Here is a 26,658-nt window from a genome sequence, read left to right on the forward strand (position 1 = left end):
TCCGTCCACCCAAAGCTTGAGCATGTTGACCAACCACCAAGCTTGTTCCCGCCCGCAGGTACCGTACCGGTAAGTACATTTGACACCTCTACAGTCAGGTTTGCACGGAGAGCAACTTGAAAAAGATGAAGCTCACGATGTGCGTTGTGCAGCCGCACTTGCCGGGCAGGAAGAAGTGGCATGGCTACGAGGAGCGCATCGAGTCGAGGAGGCTGCAAGCGGGATGGGATTGTGAGTGTCAAATCACGAAACGAGCTAATTTTCGCGGGAAGCTTCTAAGCGCGCAGCCCTCGCCCGAACGGCATGATGCGGCGCGGCAGATCGCGCCCCGCTAGCAGTGAAATAAGTGCCGGTGAGAGCGCACTGATAGGGTCCGACTCGGACAGCGCGCCGAGACTCTTGCCTGGAGAGGCCCCCGTTTCAGGCTCATGTCGCCGCAAAATCCAAACGCTTTTCGTCTTGTCTGCGGAGTACCGCGCCTGCAAGGTGCAACCGCGCCTCACTGTCGAATCGCCTCGTTTGTTGTTGCAGTGGCCCTCGCGCCGTGGGCGTGGGTGGGTGTGGAAATCCTGTCGACGAGCAAATACATGCTGCAGTCTCAGCGCTTGTGGGTTAGCTGGACTCGTTTGCAGGAATTCAGGCTGACTTCTGTTCTGTGAAAAGCGTACATCGAGTCCTACGAAATGGCCGCGACATGCATGGATATCTGCGACTCTGAAACGGGCGCCGCTACATGTAGGGTAGTATAAATTCTGTATGGAAACCGCTAAATGGTGGTCTCTGATATTGAAATCGAGCGCAACACGTTGCCAACATGCTCAATCTCAGAGTTTGCCAAGTGAATCTGGCTGCGCCTCGAGGAGAATCTGCCGCGAATAGGCGTTGCGCGATTCCGCCTGGGCCCCCACGACTCGGTGATTTACCAATGGTAAAGCTGGCCGGCTTTCTCGAGATTTGGTTGTTGTGGGCGACGTCGGAACGAGAAGCAGAAACAAGCAGCCCCAAACACACCTAGCACTTGCAGCTGCTTTCAGGCCACGGCCATGCGGGGCGCTCCTCTAGTCGATAGCAAATTTGAGTCCAAAGCCCGGGATCGGTGCCAAATATTCCAAAACGCAGCGCGGTTTCGCGCTGCTGCGAATAGCGCTGTCTGGGTGGCAAAGCAAGCAAGGGACCCCACCAGCAATAGCTAGTCGCTCGCCGACATGACGGCAACGGCGTCGGCGCGGTTGGTTTGGGTGAGTGTCGCAATGGATCGTCTTGTTTGGGCTCCACTATGTTCCGGGCCGTTATTCAAGCGGATCAGCGCGGCCTCTCTCGTGCAAAGCCCGCAGCCTCGCTCTACACGGGCCGCTGCTCTCCACTCGCCTCGTTTGCACCAGCTGGCCACGTTCACCAAAGACGGCCCGAGCTACCGTCAAGCAAGCAGAGCTCACTTCGCTTTTCGTTTGGCTTGCCGCACTCCGTATCCTCGCAACCACTTCCAGCATGACCCAAGTGGAGATCCGCAGCGCCAGCCCCATCGGCAGCCCCACGAGCCCGAGCGCCATGGCCTCGCCCTGGACCAAGGACGAGACGTACATCATCGAGGCCACGCGCAAGGCGCACGCCTGCTGCAAGTCGTGCGACGCCACCATCGAGGCCGGCCGCCTGCGCGTGGGTGTCGTTTACCAGCACCGCAACGGCTTCGTGTGCATCAACTGGCACCACGTCGAGTGCTACAAGGCGGTGCGCCAGATCCCGCTGCAGTGCCTCGAGGGCTTCAGCGACCTCGACCCGCAGCAGCAAAAGGTGGTCGAGAGCTACCACCTCGCCCAGCACGAGCCCCAGTACCTGCGCGCCTGCTCCGCATGAAGCAGTGACCTTCCCCCTATTTGTTCGTCCCCACGCGAGTTTTTGACGTGACGGTCCTGCGGAAAGCCGTCAAGCAGACCCTACGCAGCGCTGTCACTGCGACGCCGCCCACGCAACGAGGCAGGCCAAGCTAGTGCAGTGCGCCGTAGGCTGCGAAACCTATTTAAGTAGTTATCCTCAATATGAACACAAATTGCCCAAACACACGAACATCTTGCCGCTATACTACAGAATAAGATCGGGAGAGGCAAGTCAAAGCAGTAGCACAAGGGATAGAGCGGCGCGGATCTTTTGTTGTTGGACCTGCGACGCTGCTTCAGTTTCGGTCTCCCGCGGGCAAGTTCACCACAGGCACCGCGCTGCGATGGATTTCACTCAAGCGTATGCAACTTCTACTGCTTCTGCTTGGCGCATTGCTTGCCCGGTCCAGTGACCAACGTCAAAAGCATCGCAAACATGCAGCCATTGGCATCGAGGTCGACAAGCTCGATAAATCTTTCTGCGCAGTCGTGGCTCGGGCCACGAGCCGGTCTCCTTAGGCAAAGCACCGGCATGAGCATGTATTCGGCCCAACCTCCGCGCTCTCGTTGCCCCCACCAGCTGGACTCCGACTTTAAAATTTCGCCCCGTCCGTAGCCGAAAAACAACAATAGGCAGGGTCTATTGTTGTTTTTTGAGGTCCGCTGTCGAGGCCCGAAGGCATCAGAGAAGACCTTCCGCCCTCTAGTCTCTCGACATCACCATGGACGTGCAGATGGACGGCGGCCACGAGGAGAAGTTCCGCGTGTACAACGAGGCGCTGTTGCATGCGGCCTCGTGCCCTGAGGCCAAGTGCGAGGCGCTCAACGGCCGCTGCCACAAGGTCAAGGCCAGCATCGACCACTTCGTGCGCTGCTACGGCCCGCGCCGCAAGATTTCCCCCATCGAGAGGTGCGTTTTAGCGCCAACTGCGCGTCGTTTTAGGCCGTGTGTTAACGCCCTTGTTGCTTGTTCTTTGTAGCTGCGAGATGTGCTCCAAGATCTGGGGCCTGCTCTGCTTCCACGCTAAAACGTGCCGCACGCCGCGGGGTCAGCGCTGCGCTGTCTCGCAGTGCGACTACTTGCGTGACAAGATCGCGCGCAAGCTGGAGAACGACAGGCGTGAGCTGCAGGAGGCCAAGGCCAAGGTGCAGGACAAGTTCGAGGAGTGGCCCGTGGAGAGGCGCATAGCGCAGGTGGAGGCCGACAGACAGCAGGTTCTGCAGCTCATCGCCAACATCCGCGCGGCCAAGGCGCGCCAGCCACAGATGGTACAGCAGCCCATGATGTCCATGAGTTGAGGAGCTATGGAAGGAAAATTCTGCTACGCTGACCCTCCATCGCTCTCTCTCTCTAGGTGTGAGGCTGCATTTTGACCAAGCTACAGCCGGGAAGAGGGGTCGACGTGGTGGGGGGCTTGCGAATGGAATGTTATTTGCTTTTTTTATTTTTTACTACTCGGTTTTTGCATTGCCTGTTCATGAGACTGACATGGTGAACCAGATGAGTGAGCTCTTTTCATTTTGTTTGTTTTGCTGGAGTTTGATGCGTACGTCACTTGGGAGGTGGAAGTCCGTTTTCAAATGCGCCATCGGTACAATCGCGTTGCATGCGAAGATGACCTTTTGGTGATGCTGCTGTCAAGCGCGGACTCAATGTGGAGCTTGCGGCGGTTGTGGATGAAGAGACGGACGCCAAGGGTCCGATGCCAATATTGGCTGGATGCAACTAGTAACGAACGGGACCCCTTGGTCGGTTATCCCTTGGGTGCTTTAACGGAGACGTCGCTTACGGCTGCAATCGCCTTGGAAACATAGTCTACTGGTCGGAGTAAGTGTGCCGAAGTACGCGCGACCTCCAGCTTGAGAGGCCTTGATTGAACCCATCCAGTGAAACAACAGAGGAAATGACAGATATCTATCGCGTTGGTGAGCGGGTGGACGGCCTGTACGATGAAAACACCGACGATATGTGGTACCCAGGGCGAATACGATGCGTTCATCTAAGTGAAGACAACGATAGCGCAGATAGCCCCACGTTTGAAGTTTTATATGACGACGGAGAGGTGGAGATGCACGTGCGGCCTGAATTTCTGCGCCAGCATGTGCCTGGCACCATTTGTGTTGGAACGCGCGTGCTTTGTCGATACGACGGCGGTGAAGAGTTTTACCCGGGCCAAGTTTCTGATGTTCAGGAAAACGGGATGTACACCATCGCGTACGATGACGGAGAGGTGGAAGAAGACGTCCCCCCAGTGCATATAATGGAGCCTCAGGAAGACGAGGGTGCAGAAGCAGCGGGAAAAGATGAGGAACCAAGTGAGACTACAGATGATGTGCCAACCCAGGAAATGCAGCAGCAAGAGGATGCTGAAATGGAGGATGTCCAGGATTCTCCTACTAATTCAGCGGATGATACAGGCGGCGCTACCGATATGTATCAGGGAAGCGACGAAGGCGAGAACGGAGAAAACAAATTTGACGAGCCCGTGGCTACTGAGCCATTGAAGAATGTCGAGCAACCGAGGGCACAAGAGTTCAACGACGATGAGGGTCCTCAGCGTGCTCTTCAAAACGAAAATCATCAGGAACCAACGCCTGGTGGTGTGTCAGTTGAGCGCGCGTACATTGTAGAGTCTCTTGAGTTACTGGAGAAGCGACTCGGCGATGCAGCGTCAACAAAATCAGTTCTCTCGACGTTGGTTAAGCAGATGCGTGCGTATCCCCAGATCACGGCCGACGCGGTACGTGAACGCGGTGGTGAGCGTTTGATCATCGACTCGCTCAAGTTTCATCAAGCTCATGCCGTCATTCAGTGTTACGGTTTCGTACTTTTACGAAGACTTTGCTTTCTGTGTGTGAAAAGCACGCACTACCTGCTGCGCAACGGGATCGTGGAATTGGTCATCCAAGCAATGAATGCGTTTGCAGAGGATGCTATTCTTCAGGCGTCAGCGTGTGGAGCTCTGGCAGTATTTACTAGGGTTCATGCTGGCCTGAACAATCTCATTGAGTACCAAGTCGCGCAGTTGGTGCTATCAACTCTTATCTATCACAAAACCTACAGCGTTCACACGCGACAAGTTCACTATTACGCGTGCGAAGGTAAAGTGCTCATTATAAAGGTGATTCGGGAGGGACTGATGGGATTCTAACTAAGTCGCTTTTGTGAATGTTTGTGTGTATTGCTCACAATAGTTCTACTCGAGCTTTGTGAGCTGGACGATCTCCAAACGTTGAATCTACTTTGTGGTGAGCAAGAGGAAGACTTTACGGGTGATATGTCTCCAGTGTCGCTCCTGCTCTTCTTGTTGCGGCAAGGTCTCTCATTAGATGACAAGAAAGCGTGCTGTGCTGTTGGCAGCTTACTTATGTGGTACGATCTAGTTAGCTAGGTCGAATCTGAAGCAGTCGTCATGGTAGGATCGGCTCATGTGTGATGTGCCATGTGTTATATCTAGTTTGGCTGCAAGCGGCCGACGCGCGGCTGCACTAATCCTGAGTCTGAACGGGTTGGCTGAGCTTTCAACTGTAATGGCACGATACCCAACCGAGCCGAGCATTCAGAAGTACTCGACCACTGCCTCGAAGCAGATTGCACTGTGTAGTGTTCGGCAATCGCCAACGAAGAGAATCAAGGATACAGCTACGGAGATTTTACGAGAGACTGAGTCGTTTGAAAACTCCCCCAGAGACAGACAACCTCCAAAGAGAAGTGCTCCTCGAGGTCGGTCGACAAATATCGGGAAACGCAAGAGTAACCCTACGGTAGGCTATGGGTCCCCTGCACATCCGCGTGGAGCAGCTAATACTACCGGCACACCCTATCGAAACGGTCAAGGTTTCTCAAAAGTGTCTTCTCCATTCGGACAAGGAACTCCTGGGTTTGGCAGTGAGACGAATTCTTTTGGCTATCCCGCTCGTAATTATCCCGCGTCATCAACTGCACCTCAGCAACCGAGCAGCTTGGTTATTCTCGATGGAAGTCTTGGTATGGACAGTGGATTTGGGTCGACCAACAAGCGCAAGCAAATTTCCAAGGAAGACCGTCAATCAGAACTTTTTGACGCCTACGGCATCCAGGGAATATCCAACAGTGCAAACGGAAGACCGTATGGTACGAAACGCGCGCAACTGAAGGCTCACCTTGCATCTGCAGAGTCAACTTGGGCAACGCCACAGCAGCATGAAATGTTTCAGGGCTCTTCTGCTAGCAAGCCCTACTCGAGTCGATCCGAACATCTAGACCAGGGTCCAGCGTATTCACATCGAGATTTCATGCCGAGGAAACAGAATCGATGGGAATATGGCGATGACGAGCCTCAAAACCTGGATTATGATCCTGACATGAGGCAAAATCGAGGCGCGAAGAGGAAAAAGAAAACCCCAGGGACCGGAACTATGTTCCAAGTGCGGGTTGAAAATGATAACCAGTTGCGCGTTTCCAGAGAGACGCGATCTCCATATCCATCTCCTCAGCGTTTGGGTGCAGCTACTAAGAGAGCTGCAAAGGCGCGTCAAAAGCGAATCACGGGTGGAGCCCATTCGTCCCTGATCGGTAGGCCCAACAATACTTCGTCAGAATCATTGAACGACTACGCCACCCAGTTGTTTCAAGACAATGCAGCTCGAGCTGGAACTGGTATTCTCACTAACTCAAAGTTGACACCTCGGGAGAAGGAGGAGATTCGAGAACGAGAGAGACTGAGCTTTGCGGAAAAGCTCCATAAAATGATCGACAAGGCCAAATCGACTCTAGCCAACAGTAATACGGCTCCTGTAGATGATGCGGTGCGGCCGCAAAAAATGGCTGCAACTTCTATGGTTGTGCGGAAAACACGAGAACCGCCTCCAGATGAAAAGCGCCCGCTGTCCAAGAAAACTCGCCCAGTAGTCAGCAGCACTCCTAAGAACGTATCGAAGGAGTCTTCTTCACCACAGGAAGCCAAACCAACCTCCGGACTATCAAAGCGTCAAACTGCAGCTGTTGATGCTGGTGCCCAACAACCCGTAGTTCCACGAGCTAAGCCCTTTGCTTCTCGCTCTGTAGTGACGCCACAGGGGGCTACAGACTCCAAACCTCGAGTTGCCACTAAGTCCAGCAGAGCTGCCACGCCAAAGATCGTTGGCGAATACGATGCGGAAAAGGACAAGGTGTTTGCTGAATCTGAACCTGGTGAGGTGGCTTCAACAAGTGCTATCGCGATTAAGGAGCCACATGAAGAAGAACCACGTGCAGTGGCCTCTGAAGTGGCGGTATCAGCTCAGTCAACCGAAGAATTGACCTCGCCGTCGGAAACGATATCCGCGGAGGGGGTCGAGCCAACTAGCGAGGTTGTTCAAGTGGAGGCAGGTACGGTATCGGTAGATGTAGATGCGCCTCCAGAGTCGCAGGCAGAGGCAGGCCCAAGAAGTGAAGATGGCGATGCTGTTCCACACAATGGAGAAAATGCCAGCCAGGTGCGTGACCAAGACGCTGGTGAAAAAGAAGCAGTCGAGGGCGAGGTCGTCGCTCATTCTGAAGATGTGGCACCATCGATAGAGCAGGATCCTGCACCGAAAATTGACATAACAGCGGAAGCGGCAATGGAGTTATCCAATCCATCGGTAGATACAGTGCAACCTAGTGTGTCTCTTTTAGAAGAGCCCAGTGGTACGCCAAAGTCTGCTGACGGCCAACCAAGTGGGGCAAGCACAATTGCTGATGCCATGTACGGTGATGACTACAATGAGTTCGACGATAACGGAGGTGACGATGAGGATATGACAATGGAAGCTGGAGTGATACGTATGATGCACATACACCAGCCACGGGAACTTCCGAGCCCGCAACCGATGTTCCATTACACGAAAGCAAGAGAGGTGAAGCGCTATACGACGATGGTTACAACGAGTTTGATGACGACGAGGCCACGGACGAGACTGAGGCTGAAGGTGCACCTGCTTCAGAAGCTATCGATAACCAAGGGACCAAAGGTTCTGGCGAAATATCTAGTCGTACGACAGAGGAAGTGTCAGCTCCAGCAGCAAACGCCTTCGAGACGGAAGCTGAGCATTTGGTAGTACAAGGTGATAGTCCGCCTGTACGTGCTGCTGAGGAGGCTGATTCAGTTCCAACTGAAGGAGTTGAAGGGAAGGAAAGTCTGGAGCCTGATACCAACGTGGATGAACAGAGTGCCAACGCTGGCGTTGAAGCACCCGAGACTGATCATGTTGTTGACGAGCCCGAAGAATCACAAGAGCCACAGTCTGCAGTGGTAGATGACGACTGTTCTTCACATGTGGATGCCCCCCAAACCATCACCGAAAGAGAACCGGATGAAGGCACTGCTACTAGCGTGGACGGCAACTCTGTGACTGAAGTGAATGATAGCACCGAACCAGAAAATGGCGCACATGTTGGCCCAGTAGATTCAGCAGTTGATGAGGATGCTGATGGTGCTCCCACATTAGACAACGGAGCTGATGTTCCTGGAGGAGAAAAGGTAGATGACGCTTACGAGCACGAGGCAGCATCTAAAGCTGAAATTGATGTTGCAGCACCGGCAATGGAGCCTACTGAGACGGAGGGGGCAGTAGAAGTCCCTGGTCTCAGTATTCAGCCGGTTGATCTCGATGGTGAAGTCCAAAGCGCTGACACTCCCCATGAGGCAGTCGATTCTAATCATTCTGTCACAACAAATGGGTTTTCACGTCCCAATAAGGCGCAGGAAGACAGTCCTGACGATGTCAAAGAGGCCACACAGCCAGAGGAGGCCTTGGTGGCAAGCGATTCATCATCTTTGCCGGAACAATGTAATGACGATTCCAAGAAGCTGGCGCCCGATAGCTCCGACGCTAGTATTCAGTCGGCTGCGTATGATGAGGAAAACTTTGACGATGAGGAAAGCCATCACCAAGTGGAACCAAATGAAGCAGTTGCGAGTCCTGTTGTCCCTCCTGTTGAAGAAGTGGTTGATCAACAGCTACTGCAAGCTGACACATCTGAGATCGCTGAAGCTCCTGCTGCGGCTATGACTTCAGACGGAGTTGAAGAGGTGGGGTCAAAGGGGCTAGTTGCAAACAGCTCTGAGCTAAGTGTTCAATCTGCAGCTTACGATGATGATGATTTCGATGACGGCGCACAGGAAGAATCACCACATGAAAAGAATGCTGACAACACTGAAGTTGACGACCAAGAACATGGTGAACACCAGCCAAGTGCAGTTGAAGGTACTGGCGATATTGAGACGAATCTGCAATCGGATCCTGGTGCACCGGTTGATGACGCACCCAGAGGTGTGGAAGAAGGGAAGGCACAGGGGGCGATGGTCGATGGGGAAGTACCGAATCCAGTTTCCGGTAGTAACGAGGACTGGAGGCTTTAATGGCACCATTCAAGACGATGCGCCGTGCGAAGTGGCGACAGAGTTGATGGTAGCAAAAGCTACGCAAGAATCGCCCGAGCAGCAGCAACTGGAGCACAGCGATTCCACATCTAACACGGAGTCAACGCCTCTTCCTATCACAATGGAAAGGGAGGAATCTAAAGAGAGCGTCCAAGTAGCAGTGGCGAACGAGGCTGAAAAGAATGCTGACGATTTACGTGTGGATGCTGCTGATGAGGTTGTTCTTGAAAATGCCAATTCACCTGCTGCTCCTGCCACTGCCACTGAAAATCCTGTCGAATCCTCAGTTACTACTCAAAGCTTCATCGATCCTTCAGCAGAAAGAGATGCCCCTGAGAGTGAAGCACCTGAAATCGCCATCCCGACAGATGCTCCAGCACAAGAGGAAGCTCTTGCCAGTGTGCAGTCGGCAACGTATGGCGACGACGAGTTTGACAACGGTGGTGAAGAAGAGCAAGCAACGCCCAGTGCGACGCTGGATTCCAGTCCGCTTGAAGAGGAACGTACTAATGACTCGCAGAACGGTGAACTGAATACTCAAGCTTCATCAGAGCAAACAAGTGTTGAAGCAGAAAAGTCTGCATTCGAGGAGGTGGGCAGTACTGATGATCCTGTTGCAACTTCAGAAGCATTGTCTGCACCTGATCAAGCTAAGTCGCCATCTACAGCAGATGACTCTAATGCAGGGTCTTCAGTCGACGAAGGGACTGACCCTAGGTCGGAACAAGCATTGTCTGAGGCCGAATTGCAGGTATCTACTCCAGACAAGCAGCCTGATGATCAGGGAGGCTCAACTGTTCCTGATGAGAATCCCAGTCCTAAGATCTATCCTTCAATCCCGTCCGTGGAAGTGCCACCACAGCCGACAGATTCAATCGAACTTGATGGTACTGAGAGTGCTGTGACGGCATCTTCGGATGAAACTGAGGTTAACGCAGTGGACATAACACCGAACACCGAAGCTGCGGAAATGCTGGATTACACTCGCGATGATGCCTTTAGTGAACATCCATTCGAATCTGACCCTGACAAATCGTCAAAAGTACTCTCGGACCCAACTCCAGCTGAGATTTCAGTAGAACCATCCACAGACCCCACAGGCGAGGAAACCCAGTACGGAGATGCTGAGTTCGATGACGTTGAGAACGATGCAGCTGCTGAGAAGAATGAAGTGTCTGAAAATGAAATCGCTCAAAGTGTAGGCGAGGAAATCTCACCCGCCGGCAATTCGAGCGCAGGCGATCTCCCATCTGCCGAGATTGACCAGGCTGAGGGCAAGGCTGCCGAAGTCAGTGATGATACTGAGGCAACTGCGAGCCCAGCTACTGGAATGCAAGAAAAGGAGGACAGGCCAGAGCTCCCTGAAACTGTGGTAGACACCAGCGGCCATGCTGATGTGGTAGTGGATAAAGGTGATGCTGCCATAGAAATCGGGGATATTTCTGACCATGCCGATCAAAACGCTAGCAGTATGACAGAAGGAGAAGTTCAGGATGCTGGATCAAGCCCGGATGATACAGCGTACGATGAAGACTTCCCGACTGAATCACCAGAGACACAAGACGCAGTAGTGGGTGAGGCTGCTTCTCCTGGTGAAGAGGAAATTTTCAGCAATGGCAACACTGTTGCTGAAGCTGATAGTCCTGAAGTTGCAGAGAACGAGCCTGACCTTCCAGACGCTAGCATTGATGGCTCGGCACAAGCTTCAAGTGGCTCTGACACGGCTCATATTCCTCCATCGAAAGAGGAGCAGTATGACGATGAAAATGACTGTGATATCACGGTTGATGCTACCCCTCCTACTGAGGCGGGTACTGACGTTAGTGCTAATGACAATGTCCCTGAAAACAATGCGGTTGCGGGGGCTTCAAACGACAGTGCTACATCCGAAAATGAACAGCTGAACGAAGATCGGAGTGGGAGTGAAAAAGTCGAGCCTACCACCGCTGATAACGGTATGCAGAAAGAAAATGAAGCGAAAGCTGAGGAGAGCGACGGCGGTGACTCGGTTCGAGCGGGATCAGCAATAACTGTAGCGGAACCAGAAGTTGCAGAGTCTGATATTGTGGGTTATGAGGGTATGAAGACCGAGACAGTGGAGCCCGAAGTTGTGGAGCCCAAGGCTACAGCACTGGAATCCGTTGAGATCGAAGCTACGGAATCTAAACCTGTGGAGCCCGAAGCAGTAGAGCCCAGTGTTGTGGAACTGAAATCTGCTGAGTCTGACGTTGTAGAGCCTGGAGTGGTGCAATCTGAACTGGCTGAGTCGAAAGCCGTTGAGCAGAAATCTGCGGAAACTGAAGCTGTCATTGTGGTTTCTGGTACTGTGGATCTCGACGTTAAAGAGGCCGTAGAGTTGGAAACTGGTGAGGCGACAAGTGTGGGGCTTGAAACAAAATATTCTGAAGGTGAAGCGATCGAGGTTCCAACACCGGAAACTGTGGTGTCGGAAATCGGAGAACCAGAGGCCCTAGAGAGTCCTAGCACTGGCCCCGTTCCTGAAGAGCCCGTCGTATCGGAGGGTAGCCAAGAAGAACCCCGAGCCGAGCCTGTAGAAGCACGATCGTGGGCTGATCCCGTTGCTGTTGAAGATGAAGGCTTGCCTTCTGAGCCAGCCGTCGAAGTTATTGTGGATGCCACCGATAGCTCTGGAAGTCCTGTTATTGCTGACAATCCTTCTGATACAATTGAGAGTGCATCATCAGGGCCTGCCCCTGTTGTTTCCGAAAATGTACCAGCAGCAGAAGAACTTTCGGAAGCGTCCAATGTTGATGCAGGAGATGGCACCGATGTTATTGATGAGGTGGCGAAGGATCAGACTACTGACATCGAAGATAAACCTGTGCGGCTTGAGACAGCTACGTCGGAGTCGACAGAACCGATTGCATCAACCCCTGAGGAAACAAAACCGCCTGTGGGGGAACAAGCTTCTGTTCAAGATGACTACGGTGATGTTGATCCGCCTGCAGATGAATCGGTCGTTGCAACGAATGATAGTGCACACGCGGAACCGGACAAGGCTGACGTTGTGGATCCTTCAAACCAAGACGTCGCCAATACTTCTACGGACACCCCGCGTGAAGAGTCTGTGGTGCAGGAGTTGGCAATCAAGGTCGACCCACCTCAGCTTGATGAGGTGGCTGTCGAAAATGCTGCAACGCCTGCCGCAGCGAGCGAGGGGCCAAAGACCGAGGACCAGTACGATGACGACGACGGATACAACGATTTTGATGACCAGGACAATGGGAGCCCCGTTCCAGCAGCTGAGCCCACAATCGAGGCGCCAGTCCTTACTGCTGCTACGGAGGCGCCAGCAACCGACGATGAATATGAGGATTATGAAAATGAAGACTACGGCGAGGATGAGAAACCGGTCGAGGCTCCGATCCCCAAGCCGGTTGTACAACCGAGTTCTGTGCCCCCGACTTCTGCGCGCGAGGAGGAAATTGAAGAAGTGGCAGACGAACCCGAACAAGCTGAAGAGGAAGCGTACGCAGATGATCAGGACGAGTACAACAACGAGTACGAAGAAGACGAGACGCCAGCTCCTGCTCCAGCCTCCAAGAGTGCTTCCCCACAAAGGATTCCCCAATTCTACCGGCTGAAGCTTCCGCTGACGAGTACGAAGACGACAACGAAGAAGAGTACGCAGAGGACGAGATCGAAGAGGCCTCTCCTCGACCCGCAGCCAAAGCCGTTCCCCAGCCTGCCGCATCCAGCTCCGACGTCGAAATGGACGAAGAAGTAGGCTACGACTCTGACTACGCCGAGTCTGACGGCTAAAGTCTCCAGTCTCTCCATTTACATGTTGTGTTTTATTTAACTGGATCCTCTCTCTACTTGCTGGAGAAGTCCCTCTTGCCGCCGCTTTTGTCCACGAGCCGCGTGTCCTCAATCACGATTTCGTGGCTCAGCGCTTTGCACATGTCGTACACGCACAAGGCAGCAACAGAAGCGCCCGTGAGCGCCTCCATCTCGACGCCCGTTTTGTGCGTCACCTGCACTTTGCACTCGACGTGGATGGCGTCGGGCGCCACGACGTGCAGCTGCACCTGGCAGTTCTCCAGCGGCAACGGGTGGCAGAACGGCAGCAGCGAGCTTGTGCTCTTGGCGCCCATCACCCCCGCAATGATTGCAGTGGTGGAGATGGGACCTTTGGGCCCCACGAGCTGCTCGCCGCCAACGCGCTGCAGCTCAAGCAGCACCGCGGGCGGCAAGCGGATCGTAGAGCGAGCGGTGGCCGAGCGCCGCGTGACCTGTTTGTTGCCCACGTCCACCATACGCGGAGAGCCGTCGCTCCCCACGTGCGTCAATTTCCACGCGCCATCGGCCGCTCTCGTCGACAAGCGGCGCAGTGCGAGAGCTCCTCGCATCTCTTTTTTAGGGTATTCATTATCAGGGCTATGGTGAATGTAATTAATTCTATTTTTATCGTCGTTATTTGTAAATGTTAAATTATCGGCTATGTTTACCTTGGCCCAGAATTGTAATTCCATCCCCACCTGGTGTTATCCAGGGCCAGACCAAGAAGCCAGCCATCCAGTGCACGGCCCCAGTCCAGTCCAGACCCCCGACCGATGGCGATGGCTCAGCTCGCGTCGACCAGCTCCGCCGCCCCCTCCAGCGCCGGCCCCGCACCCGCCGACAAGCAGGCGCAGATCAAGGCGCTGCTGGCGCAGTTTGACGCGCAGATCAACAGCATGATGGACTACCCGGCCAAGGACACGATCAACGCGCTGACGATGCTGGCGGAGCGCGCGCAGTTCGCGCCCGAGATTGTTAGCTTCCTGGAGACCAAGATCCACCGGGTAATGGCCCGCCCTTGTAAAAGACCATCAGAGTCTGTTCCCTCCTTCCTCTCAGTCTTTATATTCTACTTGTCTAGCGAGCTCTCTGTTGCCTCTAGGGAGGTTCTTGTCCCTTGAAGACTATTGAGTCTGTAACTGTAGACGATAGGAGAGAGATGGAGGTGGCCAGTTATTGGAGGCGAAGTAGAGACGCTCATTGTGTGCTGCTTGTTGTTATGTTGGTGGTGGCAGGTCGCGCCCAACTGTAAGCTGCCGATTTTCTACCTCACAGACTCCATTCTCAAGAATGTGCGGGGCCCGTACGTGTCGCTCTTCGCTGCCAAGATCGTGCCGCTCTACTGCAACTGCGTGCGCCAGGTAATGACTTGGGCAGCTCAGAGACGGATGAATAAAAGACTTACGTTATTTGGATGTTGAAATGTTGCTGTGTGGTGATGCATTTTGTGTGCTGTAGGTGTCCGGCAAGGATTTGAAGCGCTTCACTCACGTGTTGAATACGTGGGAGACCACGCGGTTGTTTAACAAAGACGCTATCGCCCAGATGCGGACCGCTGCGAATCGCGCCATGCAGCAGGCAGACCCGTCAGCGCGGTCAGCACCCGCAAGCTTTAACCAGGAAAAGTCGACGCAGCAATCTCGTGCTCCAAGTGCCAACTCGAGCGCGAAGCTTGCGCAGCAGCAACAGGACATGGAGCTGCGTTCGCTACTCACCAAGCTTCAGAACGACATGGGTATCCACCCGACCGAACACATGAGTCTTGAAGAAGTGCGTACGAATAACCCAGATTATTACAACCAGCTGCTCGAGTTTCACGCTGCCTCAAAGGTTGAACAGGCAGGCGCTGCGCGGGGGCCTGGTGCCGCTAGCGCACCTCCTCCGAGAGCTAGGCAGCAACCTGTTTCTCAGCAGGTTCCAGTGGCTAGAGACCCACGTCGTCCTTCTCCTCCCCCGCACGACCCGCGTGCTGGGGCAGGTCGAGTGCGTGCACAGCCACAGCAACCAGTTCCTTCACCGGTGCAGCCTTCTCGTGTGGATCCTCGTCGACCAAGCCCGGCAGTTAGTAAAAGTGCTGCTAACGATGGTGCTGCGGCAAAGTCTTCTAATGTTGCTCATTTGATGCAGTTGCTGAAGCGCAAGCAGCAAACGCCTTCCCCACCGCAGCAACCCGTCCAAGAAATCACAAACGATCCGCCTCGTGCCCCGGACGCGGCTGCTGTGATGTCAATTTTGCAGAAACTGAAGGGTATGGCGAATGGAGGCACTCAGTCCGGAACGACAACTCCTCAAACACAGCCGCAACAACCGCAGCAGCCTCAGCAGCGGAGTGACCAGCAACAACAGCAGGCTCCGCCTCGCAATGACAATGCTTCTCGTATGTGGTTCAGCGACAAGGTCGTGGCCCACAAGGATCGCGTGGAGTCCAACGTGCAAAAGCTGTATGCAGCATTGCCGCTTGTGTGTCGTGAGAGTGGACTGCGTTTCCGGGAGCAAGCGCAGCTGGATGCCCACTTGGACTTCCTCTTCCAGTACAACCGCGCGCGGAAAGAGCGTGGCAAGGGTGGCGTGTCACGGTCATGGTATCCGGACGAAGACCAATGGGTAGCAGATTTTTCGGGTGACACCGCGCCCCGCGAGAGTACTAGCAGCAGTTTCTTCGACCGTACACAAAAGGAAAACGAGAAGAACGCGGGCGAGCAAGCTTCCTGGGAAAATTCACGCGTGCCGGTGGATGAGACTATCACCCGCTGTCGAATTTGTGGCGAGAACTTCTCAAAAAGCTGGGATGAAGAAGAGGAGGACTGGATGTACACTAACGCGGTTGCCGGCACGATCCACAACACCGGCCCCAATGGCAATGAGCCGCAGGATACCATTTTCCACAAGTACTGCTACGAGACAGTGATGGCAAATTCGAAGCAAGTCACACCCGCGCAGCTGATTCCTGCAGAAAGAGACGTCGCGATGAAGGGGCCGAACTCGGATGATAGTATAAACGGTGGCAGTAGCGGGGTGAAGCGGTCGCTCGAAGAGGTACGATCCTGTGTGTGTATGCGTCGAGTATCATCATGTCTGACGTCTGCGTTGTTGTGTATTTTCCAGGACGACAGTGATAGTGACGGTGATGACGATGTGAAGCGCGTGAAGACTGACTGAATTTTGGAGGCGTGACCGGTCACATGAAAGAATGAGAAGCAATGTCACGCGGATGTAACGATAAATGAGTGCGGTACTGGTATTTTGTTGGTGTGGTGCTTCGGCAGCGATCAACTGCTTCAGATCTCGTCTCTCTTTTCTCTTTGCCTTATCTCTTCAGCTAGTGTGGCGTTCGTGTGCATTACTCCCACAGCCTGAAGCGCAGCGCGCGCCAAACAATTATCTGCAATAAATACGACGCTTTTGCATTTACTTTTGTGTGTTGTTTCGTATGATACCGTTGTGTTGAGTTGCTTAGCAGAGTGAACCGAGGAGCGCCACGACTGCGGATACGGTGATTCGGTCACCAGGCTCCAAGCAGCACATACGCGACACAAGATCCCACTGCTCGTCGTTGAAGGTTTCCGGTCGAGGCGGCAATTTGCCTCGTGTCACCTCGGAAACTATCACATCTTCGTCCATCGTTTCGCGCCACGGGAATGTGCCCGTCACCGCTTCGATGATGCACATGCCGAAGGAATAAATATCCGACGCGAAGGACGGGCCACGGTCGTAGCTCCCTAGACGCTCGGGTGCCTTCCACCTGATGGCGCCAATGGCTCCAGCGCTCTCTGTCCAGCTCAACTTTTTGGCGAAGGTGCTCAGTCCGAAGTCGGTCAACTTCACCAGGAAATCGGAGCCCACGAGAATGTTATTCCCCTTGAGATCACCGTGGATGATTCCGCGCTCGTGCAAGTGTTGAAGGCCTCGAGCAGCTTCACTCAAACACCTCCAGGCGTCAGAGCGAGACTTGTGCTGGATATCCCACTTGCTGAGGTACTCGTTGAGGGTGCCTTCGCTTGCATATTCGCATACGAAGAACGGTCTTCGATCTGTTTGGTTCGCCGGTTCGTCGAGGCTGCGTGTAGTGATCGACTGTCCCACATGACACGCGCCGTACAGCTTGACGACGTTCGGGTGGTTCAATGTGAACCAAATATTGGCTTCGCGCAAGAAGAGCTTGGGGTCGCTTCGGAACAAGCACTTGATGGCGACGGTAGCATTAAGCCATTTGCCATGGTGAACGGCTCCAAAGGACCCAGCGCTGATTCGGCTATCGATCTCGACTTCGTAGCGCGGGATGAACCACTTCGGCACAACAATGCGCTGTTGACAAGAGAGACCCGCAATACTCGCTGCAGTGTGCTCGATCGCCAGCAGTTGATTGCAGTCATAACTACTGCGGTGCTTTGTTGACTCGAAGACAAGAAGCGTGGCGACCTCGATTCGCTCTTCCTCGTTGCCCAGGCCGTCGACGAGGTTGTCAAGTTCCAGCTGGAAGGATTCCTGCTGATTTAGTCGGAGAAAGCTGCAATGTTGGTTCCAGTCGTGAATGGAAGTCCCTGCTGTCTTGGTAAAGCCACAGCGTGCTACCAAAGCATCGATCTCGCCATGGAACGATACACTGCTATGCTCGACACTGCGCGATGACGCGACGCAAAAGGAAGAGATGCTGCTCTCCGCGCGGTGAATTAGAGACCACTTGAACCGCAGGAGAATCTCCATGAACGAACGAATCGTCTCTATCGCACAAATGGAGCCAAGCAGTTGCTGGTGCACACTCAGAAGACGCTCGGAGACGTAGCTGTCCATTGCGGTTGCTTCGCTCTCATCTTCGTTCAGTTTCCTCGTGATTTCGTGGAGCACGGACTCCGCTGAGACCTTAAACTTTGGATCAACATAGTGCTGGGTGTACGTCACGATCCCTGACAGGTTGTGGGGTGATTGCAGCGGTTTGCGATCCCAGAGATGCCAGCGAGTAGGCTTGGAATGAGTCTCCTGGAGCTGTTTCATGATACAGGACACGTCGCCACGAGCACTTGGGTCGTCGGCACACGCTTGTTCGATGAGTCCCCATTCGTCGCGCTTCAGGAAAGCTGGGCATGACGGCAAGGAAGGAACTGTGGTCAATTGTTCCTGCTTTATTGCCGCGATAGCCGATATCGTCGGCGACGATAGCAGTTCTCCACCGTGAAGCATTACCTTGTGTTCCTTTCCCGTGGAGAATAAACGTTCGAGGCGCAGATCTGCTGGTACGACGTGTCGTTCATGCAGGAACTGGAGCACATGAGCAGTTCCGACGAGCACGTCTCGACTCGGCAATGTCGCTCCTGACTTCTTCACACACTGTGCGCTCTCACGCACCAGGACAATAGAGTTCCCGACGTGGCAGGCTCCAAACAGCGTCATAACGTGAGGGTGGTGCAGATCCCACCAAGCTGAGGCCTGTCGGACACAAAGTTCCTCGCTCTGTCTCAACAGGTGCTCCACGTCGACTTGAGTGCTTTGCCTGGTTTCGTGCGCCGGGACGAACCATTCCGGAATGGTCACAACTGCAAGACCAGAAAGCCTCGTGCAGGTCTCGTACACTTCGCAGATCATGTTGTACTCGAAGTCCGTGTAGGTGTCGTCTCCGTGCTTCTGGAAGTCGTACACCAGCAAGGTAAGCACCTCGAGCTGCTGCTGTTCATCACCCAAAACCTCGATCAACATTGTTCTGTTCGCCATCATAGCCTGGATCCGCATCATTCGGTCTCGACGCTCTTGCTGGAAAACGGTTTGCCACTTGGCCATCCCGCGCGGTTCCGGGATGCCGTACGCTGCAAATGCGACGTCCAATAGTCGACCCAACCGCAAAATCTGCTGCACAATGTATCCGGTCTGCGCTATTTGAACCAGCACATTCGACTCATCTTCGTACGCGATGACAGTTTGCACTTGGTCGTTCACTGCGTTCACAACGCCCTGCAGCACGTGGCGCGACCCGAAATTCGTCCGGGGTCCGGCCAGCGCTTCCGGGAGCCACCCATTCGTCAAATTTCGCACCCGGAAGTCGTCGAGCGCCATGCACCGAGCCACGAGGTGGTCACCGATGCGGTCGGGGGTCAGCAGTCCCAACGTCTCCGGCCGACGCCGTCGCAGTCGACGGTGCTTTTGACTGGACGTCCACGGGTCCCAGCGTCGTGCGGTGGATTGTGTGTGTGGCATTTCGAGCGTTTGTTGCTACGTGCTAGAAATCAAAGTGAAGTGCAATGCAACGTCAAGTGCCTGGTGTCGCCTGCCGTGCCGGCGGTCGATGGATAGGCTTCAACAGACTTGCATTTGAGTCATGCATTTCTTTGCGGTTGGGATTGTAGTTGGGTCCAGTTATAATACTTACAGCTGTGGCTGCATGAATGCCATCGATTGCTATGTCGAGCTCGAAGACAGGCAACACGCTCTTTATTGGCTTTCTTCGACCTTTGTTTGCATAAATGATAGCTGTGACTTGCTGTCCATGAAGGCGCGTTCCTACATGTAGTGTAGGGAATTCCTAACTATAATAATACGTTGTGTAAAATCCGAGGTAGTTGACTGAGTGGATGCTGGTCATCACTTGACAGTGCAGACTGCGTGAGCTCGGCCAGCTCGAATTCTACAGCTTCCGATCAAAGCAAGACATCTCACGCACTAATGTCGAGGATGTTCATGAGTAGCGAGCGCTCCACGATGGCGGCATGCCAGCACTGCAAATATGGTTCCCTGTATGCATACTTTCATTTTGTATAACCTTTATAGATTGATTATATATTTGGAGATTTTGTGTCGTAAATGCATTCTAATATATAATAAGCTTCTTATAAAGCATACTAGTGCGTGTCGTATGCTGCTGCAGCTCTTTGCAGCATCTTGCGCGCCGGTCGATTGCTGCTTCTGACGGTCACCGGCTCGACACAGTGCCTTCAACATGAGCATGAATCTGCTTGCAGGCTTGGCCGCGTACGATCTCATCCGGCGGCCGAGATACTAGTATTCCTCTTTATCACACAACCCCCCTGTTCTGCAGTCCTGGGTGCTGCTGCAATCTAGTAACTTGGCTCGAAATTGCTGTCAGCCAAGGAAAAAGGGGACAGCAGTATATTTGTATGATGCCTCGCTTTGTGAAGCTCCGAATCCCAACGCATTGAACCGACTTGGCACCATTGACAACCTATTAATTGTTGGTTTCACTTCATCGACATTCACTGTCTCGAAATGGAGCATGCTCGTTGCTCTTCGCTTAATCCCCCGCCTCGCTCACTTAGCCTCACGCGATTAATGCTGCCAGCACTGCATACGACTAGGTTAGTTTGCATACTCGAGTTCATGTGCCGTTAACTCACTTGATTGTTTTTCATCAGCCGCCCCCACGATTCCTCCTTGCCCTCTTCGGCACCAGCCTCAAAAGCACCCAAGCGGGGATATAAGCAGCGTCCCCCACCTCGACTGGCGAAGCTTGAGAAGCCACTACAGATCTGCAATGAGCCGAACCAAGCAAAGGACAAATCGCGCTGCATCTGGAAAATAGGTACCAATGACATCAACAACAAGCACCCGAAGGAGGCTCCTCAGCATCTCAGGGAGGAACGAGGTATATATCTCCTAAACGAATCGGGTGCATGCGTTGAGAGCTTCCTGCAGCAATGGATAGCTACGGCGAAGTTGACACTGCAAAAGTTGTTGGTAAGCGTACAGTAGTGAGCGCGATGGTAGTGGCCAACAAGTCTGATAACTCTGTGGTGAATGTGAAGGAAAGCAAGCACAGAGTGAACGTACAGAAGGCTGAGGTACCATTTTTTTCGTGCATGTGTCTTGAAGTCGGCTGAGCTGTGCTTGTGTCTGAACTAGAGTTGCGACGTCAACACTCAGCTGATCCTGTCACGAACAATTGCGAGGCTCCAGCGCGAAGTGGACTATTTACCTAATCAAGATATGCCGTACGATGCGCCTGCTTCACCACAGTTTGGCTTGTAATAACCATAATTTCCATGTATTTGTCTTTTTTCACTAGGGACTGCAAAACTCGAGAGCAAAAATGCCAACGGATGGTGGCCAAGATGGCAGCCATCGATCGGAAAATCTTCAGTTTCTTGCAGCCAAATGCGTTGATATCGACGTGCATCACCAATTAATTCGTGCATTCTACACCGATTTTGTCGTTATCGGATTCGACGGGAAGAAAATGCTTTTCAAGCAGCGGATATCAAGCTGTGTATCGAACGAGAATGATCAATCCAACCAAATTGAGTGTGTGAAACGAACGGCAATGGTGGTGGCCCACCCATCTGATGGCAACTCTACCGGTACACCCTTGCACCCATTTTTACCAATACTCAAGCAAGCGAGTTTACGAAGTGGATTGGCAGGTCAAACTCTGGATTCCTCGGTGTCTGTCGAATTGGCCGCACCCGCACTATTGTGTGTATTGAAATGCACCAAAATCAACGTGCCCTACAGATTGAAGCGTATTCCGCAGTTGGTTACCGAATTAGCACTGTTATACTTCCTGTTGCGTTCGTAAATTTGCCTCGATTCATCAGTGAAAGAGACCGTCTGCGGTACGGTTTGCTTTTCATTCGTTTTAGTTTCAATGTGTTTCTGAATCCATGGGAACGTCGGCAGGCTGAACAAGACCGACGACACGCCGAAAAGATACAAGACTATGCTGAGCAAATTCTCCCATGCCTCGATTGAACGATACTAAAGCTTTACAACGTCCACGTCAGGGTGATGAAGCTCATTTCTGTGTATGCTATTCCTACACGTATTGTCATCCATGTCAGCGCGAGAATATGCTTGACTTTCAGCTTCCGGTTCAATGCCGTCAGGCGCGGATTATCGAACTTTCGCCGCTCTTTTCACAATTCGTTTGGGCAAGGATTTTTCGCTGAAAGTAAGATGTGTTGATGCGCACACCTTGAATGCATTAGGATTTGATGTTGACGAGCGAAAAGATACTCGCTACGACTGGGAGTGGCGTTGAGAGCTGCTCGAGAGCCTCGTGCGTATGTCGACGATTGACCCAAGCATCTGCAATTAGGTTGAGATCACTAACTTCTTGTACTCTACATTGTTTGTAGGATTTACAAAACGACTTTTACCGGTCAGTATGCTGCAAATTGTTCCTGGAGAATACTACGCGTGGATTTGAGCTACTGTATCCGGGTGTTAAATCTAAAGGGCGACCACAACAACATCCAATCGAGCTAGCTATGCTATGAGCACAAGAGGAAAAACTGAAGGAAGAGCGACAAGTGCTAGCCACTCTTGTATCGGTGTCTGTACGCCAAGCTGCAGGCCGTGCTATCAGAAAGCGAGAACAATACGTTGTTTGTTGAAGCTAGCTCTAAGTTGGGTCATAGTCAAATGTTTGCATTGCGGTTGGCTTCCCAATCTCGGCCGTTTCACGGCAAATGAATTCTTAGCTACAATTTTATCACTCCCTCCTCGGCTTTTGGGCTGTCATCAAGCGAGGCCACTTGCAAATATGCCAACGAGAGCTCTAATCGAGCCAAAAGATGCGGTACAGAGATCGCGCTTGCTTTTCCTTTTTGTGGATGCTTGTTCCTTATACTGGTTTTGCTTTGCGATTTCGTGCGATGCAGGAGTATCCACACGTGCCAACACCAAAGGAGTTGGAGCTCTCTCGGCAACTGGTGGATCTCCAACAAGAGAAAGACTTTCGCGAAAATCGATCCTTGGTTCAGATTCGTGATCTAGAGTCACAAGTTCACAAGTGCGAGCCATGGGATGCTCTGTTGGTGCCTATTCATTGCTTAGCTGACCAACAAGCTTGCTTCTGCTGGATCATTTGAGGACAACAGGTTGCAGGTTCGAGTCCACGATCTTTCTCAGATGCTACAAAGCACCAAACGCGATCAAATTCTAGCCCAGCAAGCAGCCGTGGAGGAGGAGCGAAAACGCTGGAAGATAATAGTCCAAGGTCTTCAGGTGGAACTTGACCAAGAGAGGAATGACAAGGAAGCGCAGAAGAATTGGCAGACCAGATTTATATTGCCAACCGCAGTCTCTGAAGACAGCTTCCTCTCCTTCTCGTCTACTTCAAACCCGCCTGAAATCGACCCGAAGGAGGACGTGTTTTCACGCTTTGCGCAAAGTCTCGCACTTCTTCCTGCGTCGCAAGCACCGCATGTGGCTGAAGCTGGAGCACTTCCCTTCCTTGCCCACTTACTTCAACAGAAGATGGGGGACATCGTCACAGGCTCTGTTTTGATAGCCCTTGTGCATCTTGCAATCTACAAGGCAAAACTGCAATGCCATAATTCAGTTCCCATACCAACCAACACGGGGGATATTCGTGAGCAGATTATCAAGGCTGGCATGGGAACACCACTTGCTGATATCCTTGAAAACTCCCAGAACGCTCGGGTTCTCGTCGAGGCCTCCCGTTTGTGTGCGGCTTTAGCCAGCTACGTTCCTAACAAGCGTGTATTGGCCTCAAAAAATGTCGTCCGCTTCCTAATCCAGCATCTCTTACCTCGAATTCCCCCAAGAAACCGAGAGCAGCGCGATGATGATGACGAGGAAGATATCTCCACAAAGCTTGAGAAGCTTCCTTTCCCGTGGGATACTGCTGTCCAGGAAAATATGCTGAGTGCGCTTGTAAACCTGTCCCATGGTGCGAGTCTCGTTGACAGTGACTGCTACTAGTGTAAAGCTCACTCTCGTACGTTTTCTTGCTTGTACTGCCCCAGATTCTGAAATTCTGCGGTCTCAAATCGCAGCTACTCCACACTTCCTGCCGATTGTAGTGCGTTACGTTCGAGAGAGCACAAATGCCGGTGTACAAGCTGAGGCAGCCAAGCTTCTTGGTAACATGGCGTTTAATCACGTGGTCAATCAGAGCTCACTAATGGCAGCCGAAGCACCCATGGCACTGACAGCGTGCCTCACAGCTGCCAACCTCCAACGAAGTCCGCAGCTTGTTCGAGCCGGAGCTGTTGCACTTGCGAATCTTGCTTATACCTCTGTAAACCAGCTCACCATCGGCTACAGCAACGCATCAACGCTACTTTTGCAGTTGCTGGTGGATGCCATTAGCCAACCACCAGTAATTGAGGCGGCGTCCACGGCACTTGCTTGCCTCTGTCACCAGAACCCGCCTAATAAAGCTCGAGTGGTCGCACAGAATGGTCTTCAGGTGTTGCTGTATGCTCTCGGCGCTATCCCGGACACAGAGGAGGACGAGGATATAGGTGGTCTGGGCGCAGCACTGATTGCACTTTGTGAATGCTTCTCCGTCATTGCACACTCCAGGCCTAATCGTCAGCAAGTGATGGAACTTGACGGGCACTTGTTGCTTTGTCGCCTGTGCCAGCGGTGCTCTGCAATGAACTCCCCGAAATTGCTGGAATCTTCAGCACGTGCAATTTGTGCACTTGTCCCGCCTCCACGAGAGCGAAATGCACTAATCGCAGACAACCACGAGAGCAAGATGGAGACCAAATCAATCGCACTCAAGACTCTTGAGCGTGCTCGCCACTTGCTACGGCAGGAGTCTCAGCGTCATACCGAGGACGATGATGCCGCGATGAAAGGCCGACAGGCGATGGCTCACTCAAACTATTCGATACGCTCACCAATTACCAGGCATCAACGGTATCTCCATTAACACTCGAAACATTGGAACAATCTGCGAGCGAAGTCCGATCCCAGTCTCATCGAGTTCCGTGAACGCAGCAGCTTCTCCCTCGAGTCTCTCACTGCCATCCCACCCGACGAGCTGTGCCCCCACTTCTACGACGACTAGAACTTGCACCTGCAATAACAAACCGGAAAACAAATAAACAGATAGTTCTCTCCTCTAGATGGTCTAGATGGTCTTGTATTGCCTCAGAAAATCATCACTGGTCCACCCAGTTGAAGCGGCTTCGTCAGTTCACCGAACCTCGTCCTTGTCCTCCTCCATCGCAGCCAGCAGTTGCTGCAGCTCCTTCCACAAGACGTCACGAGCTTGTCCCTCCACGGCTCCGTCCAGCTTGGCGCTGCGCTCCTCCTCGTCCTTGGCGAACCACACTTTGGTGATGTGCGTGTCTCCCTCGGGCACGGGCAGCGCGTGCTTGTCCTCAAGCCAGACGGGGGGGCCCTTGGCCACCAGACGCCGCAGCTCTGCCTTGCAGTCCGCCTCCTGCACCTTCTTCATGTACGTGTGGAACTGTGTGGCTAGCAGCTGCTCCACCACGTCCACGCAGAAGAGCGCGGCGTGCCACGAGCCGCTGGGGGACGTCTGGAACTCGCAGAAGTTATTGTCCTCCTCTGTGATGTCATCCATCGTCGCCATGCACTCGAGACCCGCGGGAGGCTTGCCGTGGGTCGCCATCTTCACTTTATCGTTAACTATTCGCTTCTGTAGGATTTCAAAGTGCCCTTAATAAGAAAAATAGTGAGGTCAACAGAATTTTTCTTGCCAAGAAAGCTGCCACTTGGATGAAGAAAGTTTTGGCAAAATCTCTTCACCGGATAGTATCTAAAGACGCTGTCATTGTTACATCTATCTACCGTCCCTGCGATTCCAGCAGCTCGTACGTGTCCATGATACTCTCGGGTGTGATCAGGCGGAACTGTTCATTCAGCCGCAGCAGCGCCTGCGAGACCCGCGCAATTCTCCGGCGGTCCTCCACACTCATGGGTGTGGAGGCATGCAGCTGTCTCTTGGCCGTGAGCACCTCCACGCGCGTCTCCATGCTACTGTTGGCGTCTTCGTCGTCACCTCCCAGGGCGGCCATGCTCCTCGACACCCAAATGTACCCGTTCGTGCCGAGGATCGCGTCGACGCCGATGCCCGGCAGCGTCACCATGTGCTGCTTCATCCTCTTGACGAGCGGGGCGGCGACGGCGACGAATTGGCCGTTCTCGAGCTTCCCGTAGCGCAGACTGCGTGTGTGCAGACTGAGCGACCCGTCGTAACGGACCTCCTGGATCTCGGCCGAGATGAGGTCGTTCTCCACGAAGAAGGCGCGCATCTGCAGTTGGTCGGCGTACGTGCGTCGGCGCTGAGCGCCGCCCGGCAGCGTCACGGAGCTGAGCATGAGGCCGGCGTCCTGCTGGCCATTCACATCCACCTTCCAGCGCTTGCTGGCCACGTCAGTCACGCGGCCCACCACGATGTCGCCCACCTCGCCAATGTAGCGGGACACGAGCGGCCGCACTGTGATGAGCTGGTTCACCTTCTCCACGACGCCGGCCACGCTGGCCACCAGCTCGTTGCGGCCGCTCAGGTACGTGCCGTGACCGCGCAGGAACGCGCCCGTTTCCGTGCTGATGATTTGGCCAGGTGTCACTACCACGATCTGCGACTCGTCCGCCAGCTCGGCCGGATCGTCCTCCATGGAGGCTGACAGACGGCGGACACGGACCTCCATAACCATTGACACTTGGTGCTTGGTGCAATTTGATTTAATGGCCTGGAGATTGTGTGGGTCGAACATCAAATAGATGTGGTGCACAATAAAACAAATTTAGAGAAGCATTATTGTGAATTCAGGCGGTTGACGAAACAGCCAATTGAAAACATTATGGTAGAATATCGTGTCCCATCAATTTTCACACTTAAATTTGACAGTAGGAATGACCAATCA

General features: G+C 53.3%; 9 protein-coding genes across 9 annotated transcripts; 5 read left to right on the forward strand and 4 right to left on the reverse strand.

The window, feature by feature from the left end:
* Positions 1-1,488: 1,488 nt before the first annotated feature.
* KRP23_11497 (uncharacterized protein) lies at positions 1,489-1,854 on the forward strand (the record flags this gene model as incomplete). Its single annotated transcript, XM_067882048.1, has 1 exon — positions 1,489-1,854. One exon carries the CDS (start codon positions 1,489-1,491, stop codon positions 1,852-1,854), a length of 366 nt encoding a protein of 121 aa, XP_067740334.1.
* A 742-nt stretch (positions 1,855-2,596) lies between these two features.
* KRP23_11498 (uncharacterized protein) lies at positions 2,597-3,235 on the forward strand (the record flags this gene model as incomplete). The annotated part of the gene is made up of 3 exons (XM_067882049.1): positions 2,597-2,784; positions 2,855-3,143; positions 3,230-3,235. The coding sequence occupies 3 exons, from the start codon at positions 2,597-2,599 to the stop codon at positions 3,233-3,235; spliced, it is 483 nt and encodes a 160-aa protein (XP_067740335.1).
* Positions 3,236-3,778: 543 nt separating this feature from the next.
* KRP23_11499 (uncharacterized protein) lies at positions 3,779-5,026 on the forward strand (the record flags this gene model as incomplete). The annotated part of the gene is made up of 1 exon (XM_067882050.1): positions 3,779-5,026. One exon carries the CDS (start codon positions 3,779-3,781, stop codon positions 5,024-5,026), a length of 1,248 nt encoding a protein of 415 aa, XP_067740336.1.
* An 838-nt stretch (positions 5,027-5,864) lies between these two features.
* Positions 5,865-13,042, forward strand: KRP23_11500 (uncharacterized protein; the record flags this gene model as incomplete). Its single annotated transcript, XM_067882051.1, has 4 exons — positions 5,865-7,620; positions 7,680-8,908; positions 8,964-12,879; positions 12,948-13,042. 4 exons carry the CDS (start codon positions 5,865-5,867, stop codon positions 13,040-13,042), a joined length of 6,996 nt encoding a protein of 2,331 aa, XP_067740337.1.
* Positions 13,043-13,095: 53 nt separating this feature from the next.
* KRP23_11501 (Cyclic pyranopterin monophosphate synthase) lies at positions 13,096-13,632 on the reverse strand (the record flags this gene model as incomplete). Its single annotated transcript, XM_067882052.1, has 1 exon — positions 13,096-13,632. One exon carries the CDS (start codon positions 13,630-13,632, stop codon positions 13,096-13,098), a length of 537 nt encoding a protein of 178 aa, XP_067740338.1.
* Positions 13,633-13,836: 204 nt separating this feature from the next.
* Positions 13,837-16,222, forward strand: KRP23_11502 (Polyadenylation and cleavage factor-like protein 4; the record flags this gene model as incomplete). Its single annotated transcript, XM_067882053.1, has 4 exons — positions 13,837-14,067; positions 14,299-14,424; positions 14,522-16,099; positions 16,169-16,222. The coding sequence occupies 4 exons, from the start codon at positions 13,837-13,839 to the stop codon at positions 16,220-16,222; spliced, it is 1,989 nt and encodes a 662-aa protein (XP_067740339.1).
* Positions 16,223-16,516: 294 nt separating this feature from the next.
* Positions 16,517-19,249, reverse strand: KRP23_11503 (Tyrosine-protein kinase STK; the record flags this gene model as incomplete). Its single annotated transcript, XM_067882054.1, has 1 exon — positions 16,517-19,249. One exon carries the CDS (start codon positions 19,247-19,249, stop codon positions 16,517-16,519), a length of 2,733 nt encoding a protein of 910 aa, XP_067740340.1.
* A 5,710-nt stretch (positions 19,250-24,959) lies between these two features.
* On the reverse strand, positions 24,960-25,400 carry KRP23_11504 (uncharacterized protein; the record flags this gene model as incomplete). Its single annotated transcript, XM_067882056.1, has 1 exon — positions 24,960-25,400. One exon carries the CDS (start codon positions 25,398-25,400, stop codon positions 24,960-24,962), a length of 441 nt encoding a protein of 146 aa, XP_067740341.1.
* A 175-nt stretch (positions 25,401-25,575) lies between these two features.
* On the reverse strand, positions 25,576-26,409 carry KRP23_11505 (Exosome complex component RRP4; the record flags this gene model as incomplete). The annotated part of the gene is made up of 1 exon (XM_067882057.1): positions 25,576-26,409. One exon carries the CDS (start codon positions 26,407-26,409, stop codon positions 25,576-25,578), a length of 834 nt encoding a protein of 277 aa, XP_067740342.1.
* Between the last annotated feature and the right edge of the window lie 249 nt (positions 26,410-26,658).

The sequence above is a fragment of the Phytophthora ramorum genome (assembly GCF_020800215.1).
Source record: "Phytophthora ramorum isolate Pr-102 chromosome Unknown Phyram_PR-102_s0012, whole genome shotgun sequence".
In the NCBI taxonomy this organism is placed as follows: domain Eukaryota; phylum Oomycota; class Peronosporomycetes; order Peronosporales; family Peronosporaceae; genus Phytophthora; species Phytophthora ramorum.